The sequence below is a fragment of the Pygocentrus nattereri genome, chromosome 16, assembly GCF_015220715.1.
Source record: "Pygocentrus nattereri isolate fPygNat1 chromosome 16, fPygNat1.pri, whole genome shotgun sequence".
NCBI classification, from domain to species: Eukaryota; Metazoa; Chordata; class Actinopteri; order Characiformes; family Serrasalmidae; genus Pygocentrus; species Pygocentrus nattereri.
In genome coordinates this window covers 10,034,061-10,047,394 of record NC_051226.1, presented here as the reverse complement: position 1 = coordinate 10,047,394, position 13,334 = coordinate 10,034,061, and the positions used below count along the sequence as shown (strand labels likewise).

General features: G+C 39.7%; 1 protein-coding gene across 18 annotated transcripts in view; it reads left to right on the top strand.

The window, feature by feature from the left end:
• The window catches only part of cacna1bb (calcium channel, voltage-dependent, N type, alpha 1B subunit, b), a 227,883-nt gene that overhangs the window by 108,143 nt on the left and 106,406 nt on the right, over nucleotides 1–13,334 (top strand). For all 18 annotated transcript variants that reach the window (XM_037545905.1, XM_037545894.1, XM_037545898.1 and 15 more), the window contains exon 7: nucleotides 6,299–6,402. In XM_037545905.1, coding sequence (XP_037401802.1) covers nucleotides 6,299–6,402 — 104 coding nt within the window. The remainder of the gene's footprint in view (nucleotides 1–6,298; nucleotides 6,403–13,334) is intronic.

The following is a 13,334-nucleotide window of genomic DNA, read 5'->3' as shown; positions in this document are numbered from 1 at the left end:
ATCAGTGCCATCTCAAGTTACAGTCAATGAGCAGATGTTAAAATCTTTCCTATGGGTAGACCAACTCAATTAAGCAAGCAGACGAACCATTAAGCAGTAATTACAACTTGTTGTTGTTGCCTTTGTGTAGTATTGTCTGTTTATTACCTCTTTTATTGTGCTAGTAATACACATTGTCTTTTTGTGTGGGGTTATTTATAGGATAGCGCTTTGAGCATCGCCTGTCTATTGTGAACGTGATGGCCCTATAGACTAGTCTCTTGGCTTAGCAGTCCCCACTTACTGAAGGGGAGCGAGGCACAAAGCTACACTACACAATGCAGCGCAACAGTATAAGCTAAATCTGGGCTTGAAGGAACAATAAAAATGATTCAGGCTTATACTAGCACATAAATTAAACCTCCCCTCCTCGCTGGGAGCTGCACTTGACATGCACATATATAGAACCTTTAAGTTGCTGTATTCTAATGCTCTAACATGATGGATTGCCTTGGCATCCAGAAAGAAGATAAACTAATTCTCTCCTCAGCACAAGTACACACTGAAGGCCGCACTGTGTGTTCAGTAATAATAAGACCACCAATATTAACAATAATAATATTTAGTTCCTTCCCCTCCCTCACCCTCAATGCAGCTTATTCCTGTTCTTATTCCGTAGTTTAGTGAGAGATGCTGTAGTCAGTGAAGGCTAATGAGGTGGGGAATTCTAAAAGTGTATAAGCTCAGAAAATGTGCTGTAACCCACAGTGACACTGATAAAAAAGAACAAAGCTGCCCCCTGGCAATAAAAAAAAGATACATTTCCATCTGTTTCCTTTCTTTTTTTAACAGTAGTAAGAATATATTTTCTTCACAAATAGCTGACTCTTTACCTGCTCTATGATGCAAGTTTGAACAATTTTCCCCTGCTTTCCCTTCCTCCTCCACATCCTCTAGCACAGTCTATTTTTGACAAGAAGCAGCATGAATTAGGCAGACAGACAGTGGGCGAGCGGATGAAAACAAATGGTTCTCAATAAAGAAAATGGTATACATTATGGAGACAGTGGATGAAGATTGTGTGGTGTAATCAAGGAACAGATGGATTCTATATAATGCTTAATGAAATTAACAACATTTATCTGTAGCATCATAACGGAATGATGATTGCTTCAAAGTTTTCAAAGACATGCTGTATAGTCTAGTGGTTTCCCTGTTCTACCATGATCTGATTAAACTCCTGAAGGGCTTAATAACGGACACATGAGCATAGGCTCTTCTTGCAGACCCCCTAGTGACCATTCTGCTGGCAGAATGAAAATCAACTTTTTCAAATGAAATTTTTAATAATTTAATCAAAATAGATATTTTTCTCTGTAATTCTATTGTCATATTAAAGCGGAGTGCCTCCATTTTTTCACAATTTCCCTATATTTTAGTCTTTGAAATGCTGGTAAAATCAGGGTTTTAGTTTTCTTTGGGACAATTTTGCTTTACAGTGTCCTGTGTGTGTCTCCACCAAGAATGAATTCAAAAATAAATACAATGTAACATATTTTAGGCCTTCTCTCAAATCATCAATTATATCTCAGACATCACACCGTAAAAACTTTACTTTCAAATCTACAGTAATTTACTGGCTGTAGAGTTGCCGGGAAAGTGCGGTATTTTTACAGCAATGTATTTTTATACCGCATATACAGTAAAATACTGTCAATACTTTAGTCTTTTATATGAGTAACTTTGTATATGTGAGTTCTCTGCTATATCACTATAAACCAATGCACCACCCTAAATGCCCAGTCTTTTACAGTATGTTTCCATAAAATACAAAGCAATATTTGCTGTAAAATAAATAATGTAAATTTATAGAGGTTGTTTACAGTGCAGGCAGTGTAATATTTATTCAGTAATTTGTACCTGTTATTGCTCAGCCAGCAATGTTAATAAGCCTTCATAGCTGTTCATGAGTTATGGGTACAAAATTCTATATTAGGGGTTCAAATATAGATGTAAGGCTGGGGGGCTGCCATGGCCCCATCCTCCATGCTACAGGTCCTAGTGAGACTCCTTCACTTATTCTTTCGATAGTCAGAGCACTACCAAAAACTAAGTGGGGCTATGGCCTTGTGGTCATGGTTATGTGTTATACCAGACGCCACAGCTTTAGGAGTTCTTTTAAAGTTACTATCATCTTTGCTACAGTGTGCTAGCATCATTCAAGTTACAAAATAACCATTAAGGAGGCAGAAGTGTTTCTAGACTGATCCTTACAACCCCATCAGTATCCCTGGAGCACATTTTTGAAGAGTACAGTGTGTCCTGCTGAGCGTGCATGTAATTTATGGGCAATTTCATTGTTCAGCTCTTCTGCAGAGCAGTTTTGTTGCTCTGCCACCGACCGGAACAGCTCCCAGTCTAATTAGAAACATTAAGTCAATCAGTCTTCTGTGCTCACGACATCATGACTGCTTAGACAGCCCAACTGAGAGGCTTGCTTTATGTCTCATACAGACATTTTATGTCTCATACAGACATGGGCTTTATCGAGCCAATTAGAGAGAGCCAGTCAGATCCACATGGTTTAGAGATCTGTGGGGACTCCTGAAGGAAGTCTCAGAATTCACACAGGATGACTAGCAATAAAAGATTCAAACAGTTAGGTTTATAGTGAGGAGTGCATGTAGTGTCTTACAGCTATTCATATGGAATCTAGTGAAATCAGTCTTGCTCTTTATAATTCCTGTGAAATCACTTTGAATAAGCAAGATCCTTTTATAAAAGCTGCAAGTGTGATTCAGGAGCACTTAAATACAATGTCTGCATTTTGTTTACCTTTGGCTTTGGCTCCACATCATTAGCAGAACACATCCAGCAGGAGACACATACCTCATATCATCTAGTTTGATTATTCGCAAGAATGGACAAACCCAGTATTTTAAAATAATCTTTTTAAAAGATAATCCCAACGTGGCTGAAGTCGTGTGTGTTTGCATTGACATGAGTCACTGGATAATATGAGTAAAACGTTATATTGAGATTATGTGGTCAAATGGTTAAAGGTCGTGGGTATATTCTGTGCATTGTGAGAAGATAAATCAACAATAGATTTAATAAACAGGTCATACTAAAGCTGGCAAATCCCACTGGTGGGACTGTACTTGTAAAAGGGTTCAACAAGCTTCTCTGTGGTTATGATGTTACAAATGGATTAATATTAAAGAACCTAATAATGATACTCACTTCTATACAAAAACTGCTAAGTATTGGAAAATACTTAACCCCTTGCTGAGCCATGGACCTGCCAGTTTATTACAAACTTCTATAACCTAAATTAATCTCCATTAGTTTGCACTGAAGTCCCTGTAGTTACTGAATAATAAGCCTTAGCGTTGTATTAAGTCTGGTATGTTAAGGGGTTAATTAACTGTAAAGACTATAGTCACATGAATGCTCGTCTCAGTATGCATGTGCAAAGTACAATGTGCTACTTTGACATGCGGAATACCTTTGGCATAACAGCAGGTAGCAATTTTTCAGTTTTCATCAGATCAAACTCAGATCAGTAAACTGATCAATGTGTCACAGGAAACGACTAAAGTATTTGCTCGTCTGGCTTCACATGCATATGAACTTAAGTGACATCCCATTCTTAATCCATAGGGTTTAATATGATGTCGGCCCACCCTTTGTAGCTATAACAGCTTCAGCTCTTCTGGGAAGGCATTCCACAAGGGTTAGGAGTGTGTTTATGGGAATTTTTGACCGTTCTTCAAGAAGCGCATTTGGGAGGTCAGGCACTGACGAGAAGGCCTGGCTCACAGTCTCCACTCTAATTCATCCCAAAGGTATTCTATTGGTTGAGGTCAGGTCTCTGTGCAGGCCAGTAAAGTTCTTCCACACCAAACTCACTCATCCATGTCTTTATGGACCTTGCTTTTTGCACTGGTGCTTAGTCATGTTGGAACAGGAAGAGGCCGCCCCCAAACTGTTCCCACAAAATTGGGAGCACGAAATTGTCCAAAATCTATTGGTGCTGAAGCATTAGGAGTTCCTTTCACTGGAACTAAGGGGTCAAGCCCAACTCCTGAAAATCAACCCCATACCATAATCCCCCCTCCACCAAACTTTAACTTTTGCACAATGCAATTAGACAGGTACTATTCTCCTGGCAACCGCCAAACCCAGACTCATCCATGAATTGCCAGATGGAGAAGCGTGATTCGTCACTCCAGAGAACACATTTCCACTGCTCTAGAGTCCAGTGGCGGCACTTTACACCACTGCATTCGACACTTTTGCACTTGGTGATGTAAGGCTTAAATGCAGCTGCTCGGCCAGGGAAACCCATTCCATGAAGCTCTCTAAAGATTGTTCTTGAGCTAATCGGAAGGCCACATAAGGTTTGGAGGTCTTTAGTAATTGACTTCGCAGAAAGTCGGTGACCACTGCCCATTATGCATCTCAGCATCCGCTGACCCCGCTCTGTCATTTTACGAGTTACTGTCATTTCCAGTCTCTTCCACTTTGTCATAATACCACTGACAGTTGACTGGAATATTTAGTAGTGAGGAAATTTCACAACTGGGCTTGTTGCAACGGTGGTGTCCTATCACGGTACCATGCTGGAATTCACTGAGCTCCTGAGAGCGACCCATTGTTTCACAATGTGTGTAGAAGCAGTCTGCATGCCTATGTGCTTGATTTTATACACCTGTGGCCATGGAAGTAATTAGAAGACCTAAATTCCCATGATTTTGATGAGCGAGTGAATACTTTTGGCAATATAGTATATTTCTACCTTTTAAGGTGCTCTTAATCTTTAAAAATGTAATGTCTCGTTGTTGTTGAATTCATTTGATATATAAAGAACTTGATCTAGCAAAGCTGTAGATTCATCCGTTTTTATTCTATTCTTAAAGCATAGAGTTTCACCGTAGCTCACTGTAGCAGAGAAGAAATGTCAGTATGACCTGAGTAAGATCAGTTGAACAGCGCTGACTTCTTATAGGCCTTGCCACGTATTTCCAAAAGAAGTCAGAGGGCTTGAGAGAGCAAGGGAAATTTAGAAGCAAGAAGCCACTGCAATTTTGTCACAATGTGCATGCAATCAGCTCAATCACAAGCTAGGATCCTTTTTTGCATTGCTCTTTGTAAATGTGTAGATGTCTCTGTCTGTGCTGGTGGTACAGTAGTGCCTTGAGCTCCTCTGTAGCAACAATGGGGGATACAGCTGTCTGTAAAATATCCTTGAATTCCAAATGGCTTTAATTCCTCAAACTTCTCATTACATTACACAGTTGTTTTAATGGGAGCCTGAGGCTTTTCTTGCATTTAAAATGCCTCTTCCACATTTTTATGGTGGCTGCATATGGGAGAGGATTTGTAATGACTTAATTTATTTTGCATTACACTCTCGCTCCATGAGTGAATGATATAATTGCTCTTAACTGCTTTACATGGCTGGCAATATATAAATGAGGTATTCTTTTGAAGATTGACATCAGGACCTCTACACTTTAGAACAATTCTGCATCGTTAGCGTTCTTATAAGAGGGAGGAGACACTTAAAAATCAAGGTTCTGTAAAATATATCTAATTGGTATAAAACCTTAATATTATGTGGAGGTTCTTAAACGTATACGTATAAAACGTATCTTGAAAGTGAAGAAATGGTTCGGCAAAAATTCAAATATACACTTTTCCATTTATGTAGTCAATCAACCTAGACGTGTCTTTATTTTAGCACTGGAGCTATGAGGCTAACATAGCTAACAAATACTAGAAGTCACCCAATTTTTCTCCAAAACTTCTTTCAATCTGTACTGACTGCATTCATGTGTTCTTCAAGGTTGCATAGACTTGTCTATGTGGGTTAGGACATGGTATGAACTATACAAATGCACAAAATACAGCCGTTTTCAAAGGTTGCTGCCCACAGGTGTAGCTGAGCAGTGAAGTTTTGTGCATATTTATAGTTGATTTTTATAGTGTGACAGTGTCACACTGTATCCTAAACCACACTGAAATGTCTGTGACCTTCATGAAGAGCTGGAGGTGGTTTGAATGTGTCAGGGATATATTTATAGACAAGACTTGGGTGACTATTGGTTTCAAGGATTAGCATTGTTAGCCTAGTAGCTCCAGGATTAAAATGAAAGAGCAACATTTTCATGCCAAATGTTTTGGCTCATCAACTACATTTGGAAAATTCGAAAATCGCTCAAACTATGCCAAATTTCATCCTCCGATGTTCATTCATGCCTTTTAGATTACAGATGTGAAATGTGTCATGTCTTTGTTTGTTCTGTGTGTGCAGACCAATGACGCTTCAGGAAATGCCTGGAACTGGCTGTACTTCATCCCTCTCATCATCATCGGCTCCTTCTTCATGCTCAACCTGGTCCTGGGTGTCTTATCAGGGTGAGTTGGCCTTCAAACAGCCACACTTTTCAGCACTCTTGATTTTCTCTCTCTATTTCTCAACTCCTTTTCTCATGCATTGTTCTTATCTTCTCTTGAGAGCCTTTTGTCGGAGGTTATAGGGCCACAGGGACACTGTATCTTCATGTGTCTAGGCTTGAGGCACTGCATGGCTCAGTTAACAAACCATCCATTTCCTTTAGCAGGAAATGCATGATGACTGACTGCCTCTCTAATGCTTACATACATGCATTCATACATACATGGGAGGGGAAAGTGGGGGAGTGAAAAGCTTAGTGAAGTGGTTGTAGTCTTTAAGCACTGCTTGCTTGAACAAGAGATGTTCCCTAAGGATGTACCTCTTTCCAGAAATATTACCATAATGAAATGGCTGTGCTGGTATAGAGAGAGTGCTTTCCATCTCAGCAGAATGCCAGCCTCTATTAATTTACATTACCTCCTTGCGATGGCTGTTATAGAGGCAAGCTGTTCTGCATTTTATATCATTGTGCGCAGGGATGGAAATACTTAAGCAATGGTATTCCATTATTGTATTAATTTGGAAAATGTATTTTTCTGTAGAAAAAAAATACTTTTAGAAGTTTCTAAGTAATAAAACAAAACTATTGTACTACTGACATTTTCATTTATACTTTCAAAGTATTCATTAAGAAATCTCAAAGATGGCTCCCGAGTGGTGCAACCATCTAAGCGTTGGCTCTGTCATCAGGAGATCGCGAGTTCGATCCCTGGTGATGCTACAGCCGTCCGTGGCCGGGAGTCCAAGAGAGCACAATTGCCCTCGCTCTCTCTGGGTGGGTAGAATGACCCCCCTTTTTCCCCCATCACTCAACGCGATGCTAGTCAGCGCAGACATCTGTTAGCTGACGTAACAGATCTGGCGGTTGGCGCTCTCCTCCGAGCGGGTTTGGCTGTTCAATGACGTTGCGTGAGCAGCAGTTGGAAAAGATGCGGTGGCTGGTTTCACAAGTCTCGGAGGAAGCCTGTGCTAGCCTTCACACTCCTAGCATTGGTAGTATCGTGTGATTGGGGGAGTCCTAAGTAGCAGGTGCAATTGGAGATGACTAAATTGGGGAGAAAATCAGGTTAAAAAAAAAAATCTCAAAGGTCATTAAATGTATTGTTTCCACACATTTTAATGTGTGCGTATATATATCACCGAACTCACCCAGACATGCCTTTATGGACCTTGCTTTGCACACTGGGGCTCAGTCATTCTGGAATAGAAAAGGTTCTTGCCCAGACTTCCCATAAAGTTGGAAGCATACAATTGTCCAAAATGTCTTGGTCTGCTGAAGCATTAAGATTTCCCTTCACTGGAACTAAGGGGTCTAAGGCCGACCACTCAAAAATAACCCCCTAGCCCTCCTCCACCAAACTTACAGTTGGCACAATGCAGTCAGGCAGGCAATGTGCTCCTGGCATTCAACAAACCCAGACTCGTCTACCAGACTGCCAGATAGAGAAGTGTGATTAGTCACTCCACAGAACACATCTCCATTGCTCCAGAGTCCAGTGGTGGCGTGCTTTACAGCGCTCCATCTGACACTTGGCATTGCGCTGGGTGATGTAAGGTAAGGTAAGATTAAGATTAATGGTAAGAAAAGGGTGTTAATGGCTGCACTATTGCAACCTTCCACACATCCGAAAACAATGCCTAAGGCCCATTTTTCCAACATCCCTGAGCACCTCAGGCTAAACTGAACAGCTTGTATCATGTCAGTCTAGACTGCTTTCTAAAAGAGACACAATACAGACAGGAAATCAGAACGATGGTTGTTTACATAGATCAGTCTTAAAGGAACAGTAACAAAAACAACAACCTGCTTAATTCTGAAGGATAAAGAAAGGAATGAAGATGTAAAAATGTGTTGTGAATTATGTTGTAAAGCATGGGCTCTGTAAAGTCTTTACACCCACAGGATTTAGATCAGTACTGCATAGCATCTCTCAGGTGAACACATTTAGTTCATAATTCATAGCCTGTAAAATGGTGGGAATATGATCATTTCCTTCATTGATTTAGCTTCTTTGTTCAGTTTGTCCTGAAGATGCCTTTTTTCCATTTTCAGAAATGATATGCCTCTGCTTAAAAAAACATTTTGGGAATTTTCTTTCCACTCACTGAAAAATAAATTCAACAAAATTATTAGAAATGTATGTATTTACATGTGTAATACATATTACATGGATCAGTCAACTGAAATGGTTTCAGATTTTTAAAAGATTTTTAATTTTAAAATGTTTTTGCTTTGAGTGACTTGAATTTTGTTTCTTTTATTAAAACACATGACTAAAAATATTTTATCACTACTAAAATAATCATAACACTACTCAAACTTGAGAATTGTCACTTATTTTGGGGATAACTCACAATTGTGAGCCAGTACGTGACTAGCAGCTTTGAACATCTGCACAAAATATAAAATCATCAAAAAGGTTTACTTAAGAAAAATGTGTTTCAATGTTGACAATTCGTAATGTTTTTTTTTTTTAAACTTTGGGATACATTTACTGTTTAATTTACATTCTAGTTTTCTAACTGCTCACCATGTGGTCATGAGGAACCAAAACTCTTTGTGTTTTAGTAGTGACATGAAAACATGGATAAGGAATGGTTTAATGTTTTTTTTAATGCCAAATTTAAGTTTAAATCTGCCAAATTCACTTTATAAGTAATCAAAAACATGTTCAAAATCAAAAACAAATCAACACTGAGAATAAAAAGGGGGGAGGTGATCAAATGGTGAAAATTTCCGACAGTTCCAATGTTTCTTTGGAGAAGTTTTTATAATACTAATAAATTGTTGTCTGCTTACTGCAGTAACAGCTTCAACCAACTCCTGTGGGAAGGCAACACACTAGATGCTGTGGGGATTGGTTGCACCATTTTGAGCCACAAGAGCATTAGTAAGGACTGATACCGATGTTGGATGATAAGTTCTGGATCACAAGTGCCACCTTTACTCATCCGAGAAAAAATTGGATGGCACTCCATCACACAGGTGTTCAGTTCTATTTCTCAACAGCCCAATGCTGAGGGGCTTAAACTCATCTCACCGACACTTGAACTGGGCATGGTCACCTTAGGCTCATGTGCGGCCAATCCAGAGTGTCTCATTCTATTGGCATTGCTTTTCAACGGAGCTCTAAATGCACAATTGAACACCTGTGTAAGCAGTGGGTGCACATTGAAGTACCTGCATTCACTAATTAGATGGGCTTGCGGTCATTTTCTGAGTAATTATTAATATGTACATTTGGTATCGTGATAAATACTCGTTATAAAATAATGTAGTTATTTAGTTATAGAATAACTATCCATTTCAGGCATTGGGTCTTCACCTGAAAATTGAATTGGACCAATTAGAAACATTGATGCTGCATTTATATTAGTGTTACTGCAGTGGAGAAGCAATTTTCATTTTGCCTCCTGTTGATTCTGTAGAGACAGATGGCAGCTGTGCATGGAGATTATGAAAGCCGCAGCAGAGAGAAGCAGGCAATGAAATGATGAAACGTTAAGAATCTTCCAACTTTATGCAAATTAGATGCAAGTTTCGCTGGGCATTGGCCTATTAGATTCTTCAAATGTGGTATTTTTCACCATGAGTCAGGCCAACATTCAAACTACGCAATAATATCAGCATTGAAAGCATGGAGCAGGACAACCTCACCTATATTTCAGCAATGAAATACAGCAGCAGTGCATACTAAGGGAAATCAGTGCAAACTGGTTGAGATATTCTTACATTATAGAAATGTATTATAAAACTTTTGGGCCATTTATGGGGTTAAAGTCACCACTGCGAATACAGGTGATTCACCCCAAACACCCAACATCTTTTGGGAAAATTCTTTTGTCTCATTTCTTTCTGTCTTCAGATGGTTTGGTCCCTTCTCCTCTGGACTAAACTGTTTTAAACTGCCACCTCATTTATCTTCTCTAACAAAGTTTTGACCTAAGCATCTATCCAGAATGTGGGATGTGCTGTCACACTTCATCAGCCACTTGGGAACTTCCTCATACTATGCATACTCTTTAATCGGCTTCTCTTTTCGTTTTCTTGGTGAAACAGCATCAAAGTGCATCTCTATACTCTTTCCAAAAGTTTCTTGAGAGCCTCCAGAGCTGGTCGATCTTTCTAAAAGTCTGACTTGCTGGTAGCATCATGAGCAGAGTATGTGTGCCAGCTGGGCAAACTGACATACTGTGCAACACCTTGTTTTGCATTTTCTGAGGATGACAGTGACCAGCCTGGTGGATGTGGATATGCTGGGCTGCTCTTCCTAGCTCTCTTCCCAGAAGTGCACCACCCAGCTCTGATGGAGTAGTTCACCTTATCTGGTACTTAGAAAAGTCAGAGAGAAGTAGTATTGTAACCACTAGCGTAGAGTCCACAGCAAAATATATCTAGAGCCCTACTGACAGATAACCAGTTTGGTTACATAATATTCACATTAGTGTATTTCATTTACATGTTGATTTCAGGTGGACCGACTGTTTGTAATTAGTTGAAAGGCTTCAGCGTACATTCATTAAGATTATTAAAGTGGGGTGAAATTAGCATTTAAAATCTGTGTGCTTACCCTTGAACACCTCAGGATTTCATCCTCTTACTTTCATCCTGTTTGTTTTTCTGTTTCAAAACATTAAGGCCCAATCCCATTTCTTCTTTTAACCCTACCCCTTGTTTTGAGTGTCACCCTAACCCCTTAGAACTGAGTTACAAGGGGTAGTGGTTGAAACCTTGCCCTACGAAATGGGACAGACCCTCAAATTAAAATGACTTCGTTAACAGGCTCCTAGCGGTGCTCTGTAGGTGACCCAGCCCGTCTTCAGTGATGGAAGAGAAGGGAAAATATCAGCAACCTCATTGCTAGGCTTTAGCTATATTTAGGGCATCATATGCTTTCAAAGAGGGGCTATAAGACAATTATTCATCATCGCCCACCGCTAATTCTTTGGTGGTACAAAGCTGAAGTCATTCTTGATAGAATTTTGCCGTTTCACCTTAAATCGTGCAGCTGTTACATTCTGGCACTTCCAGCTTCAATACTGCTGGACTATTTAAGGTGGAATGGGAAAGTTAGCTTGCTAGCTGCCAAGACTTTAGCATGCTATTAGCGATTTTTTGTGATTGTTATGAAGAAAACGACCATAATACATGGAAATAAGAGTAAACAAAAAACAATATAGTGGTTATCGTGTTTTTTTGTTTGTTTGTTTTTTTTTTTAGAAATTTTAGGAAAAAAATGCTTTGATTTGTAGGTTTCATTGGTTGCCGCACAGCCGTCTTGCCAGCTTTTCTTTTTTTCCTCATAACACTCGTTATGAGTGTCCCCCTGAAAAAAGCCTCTGTTTGGAGGGCCATGTAGCCCTAACACTTCACCCTACCCCACCATCTCAACAAAAATCGGGACACCTTGACCCTAGATGTGAATGCACAAAACGAAGGGCTAAAGGAGAAGTGGTAGGAGGAGGGGTGAAATGGGATTGGGCGTAAGTTTATAAGATGTCCTGTGTGTTTTGTAAATACTACCTGTTTCCAGACTCCAGTTCATTTATCTTATTCATAAGCTGTGTGCTCTGTGATCACTCAGGTTTTTGCAAATAACAACATTCCTCCATTATGCATGGCATTTCCTCAAATTCTGTCTGTTTAGTCATGGCATTCTCCATTAGCAGTCTGCATACATGAAATTTAACCCGTTCCTGCTAATTTGAGACCCAGCCTTAACAGACTGGAGTTATACTGTTGAATTTAAGTCGCAGATCTGACCCAAACCCACTTACGCACTAGCAGAAATGAACTATAGCAGGTGGAAATTGATGGACAGAAAATGATGTACAAAAATTCTACATATTTTTAGCTTTTGCTGTAGTTGTAACTTTGTTCTGTGTTCACTCCTATGTTTACATATACTGAATAATCTGATCAACAGCATCAAAATGCATCTTCATACTCTTTCCAAAAGTTTCTTGAGAGCCTCCAGAGCTGGTCGATCTTTCTAAAAGTCTGACTTGCTGGTAGCATCATGAGCAGAGTATGTGTGCCTGCTGGGCAAACTGACATACTGTGCAACACCTTGTTTTGCATTTTCTGAGGATGACAGTGACCAGCCTGGTGTGTCTACAACTGACATGACACACAGCAACTTTCCTTCAGTGCATCTCTGATGTTGGTTGGTATCTGGGCTCAAAACTCTTGGAGTCTATATAACAATAATCAGCATAACTATACATGGATATGCTGGGCTGCTCTTCCTAGCTCCTTTCCCAGAAGTGCACCACCCAGCTCTGACGGAGTAGCGCACCTTATCTGGTACTAAGAAAAGTCAGAGAGAAGTAGTATATTCACATTAATTAGTGTATTTCATTTACATGTTGTCATGGCATTCTCCATTAGCAGTCTGCATGCATGAAATTGAATCGATACCTGCTTATTTGAGACCCAACCTTAACAGGCGTGAGTGATACTGTTAAATTTAAGTCGCAGATCTGACCCAAACCCACTCACACACTAGCAGAAATGAATTATAGCGGGTGGAAATTGATCGACAGAAAATGATGTACAAAAACTCTACATACTTATCTGAAAGCTGAGCTTTTGCTGTAGTTGTCAATTAGTATGTTTACATGTACTGAATAATCCAATAAACATAATCAGTTTCCTGCAGTTATCAAATGGTCACATAAACAGTATACTCAGATTCCTTAGACCGGAGTAAGATCTCTAAATCTGATTAAGAAATCTGATATAGAGAACTGGATTTTAGCTGAGTAATCAGATTTCTCATTGCATGTAAACTTTTACTCCAGTTTCTTTCTGATTTCTCAGTCTGTGCATGTGCAAATACAGGCAGCGGTACCGGAAAAAAAGCAAGCAACGCTGGTGTGAGACAGCAGC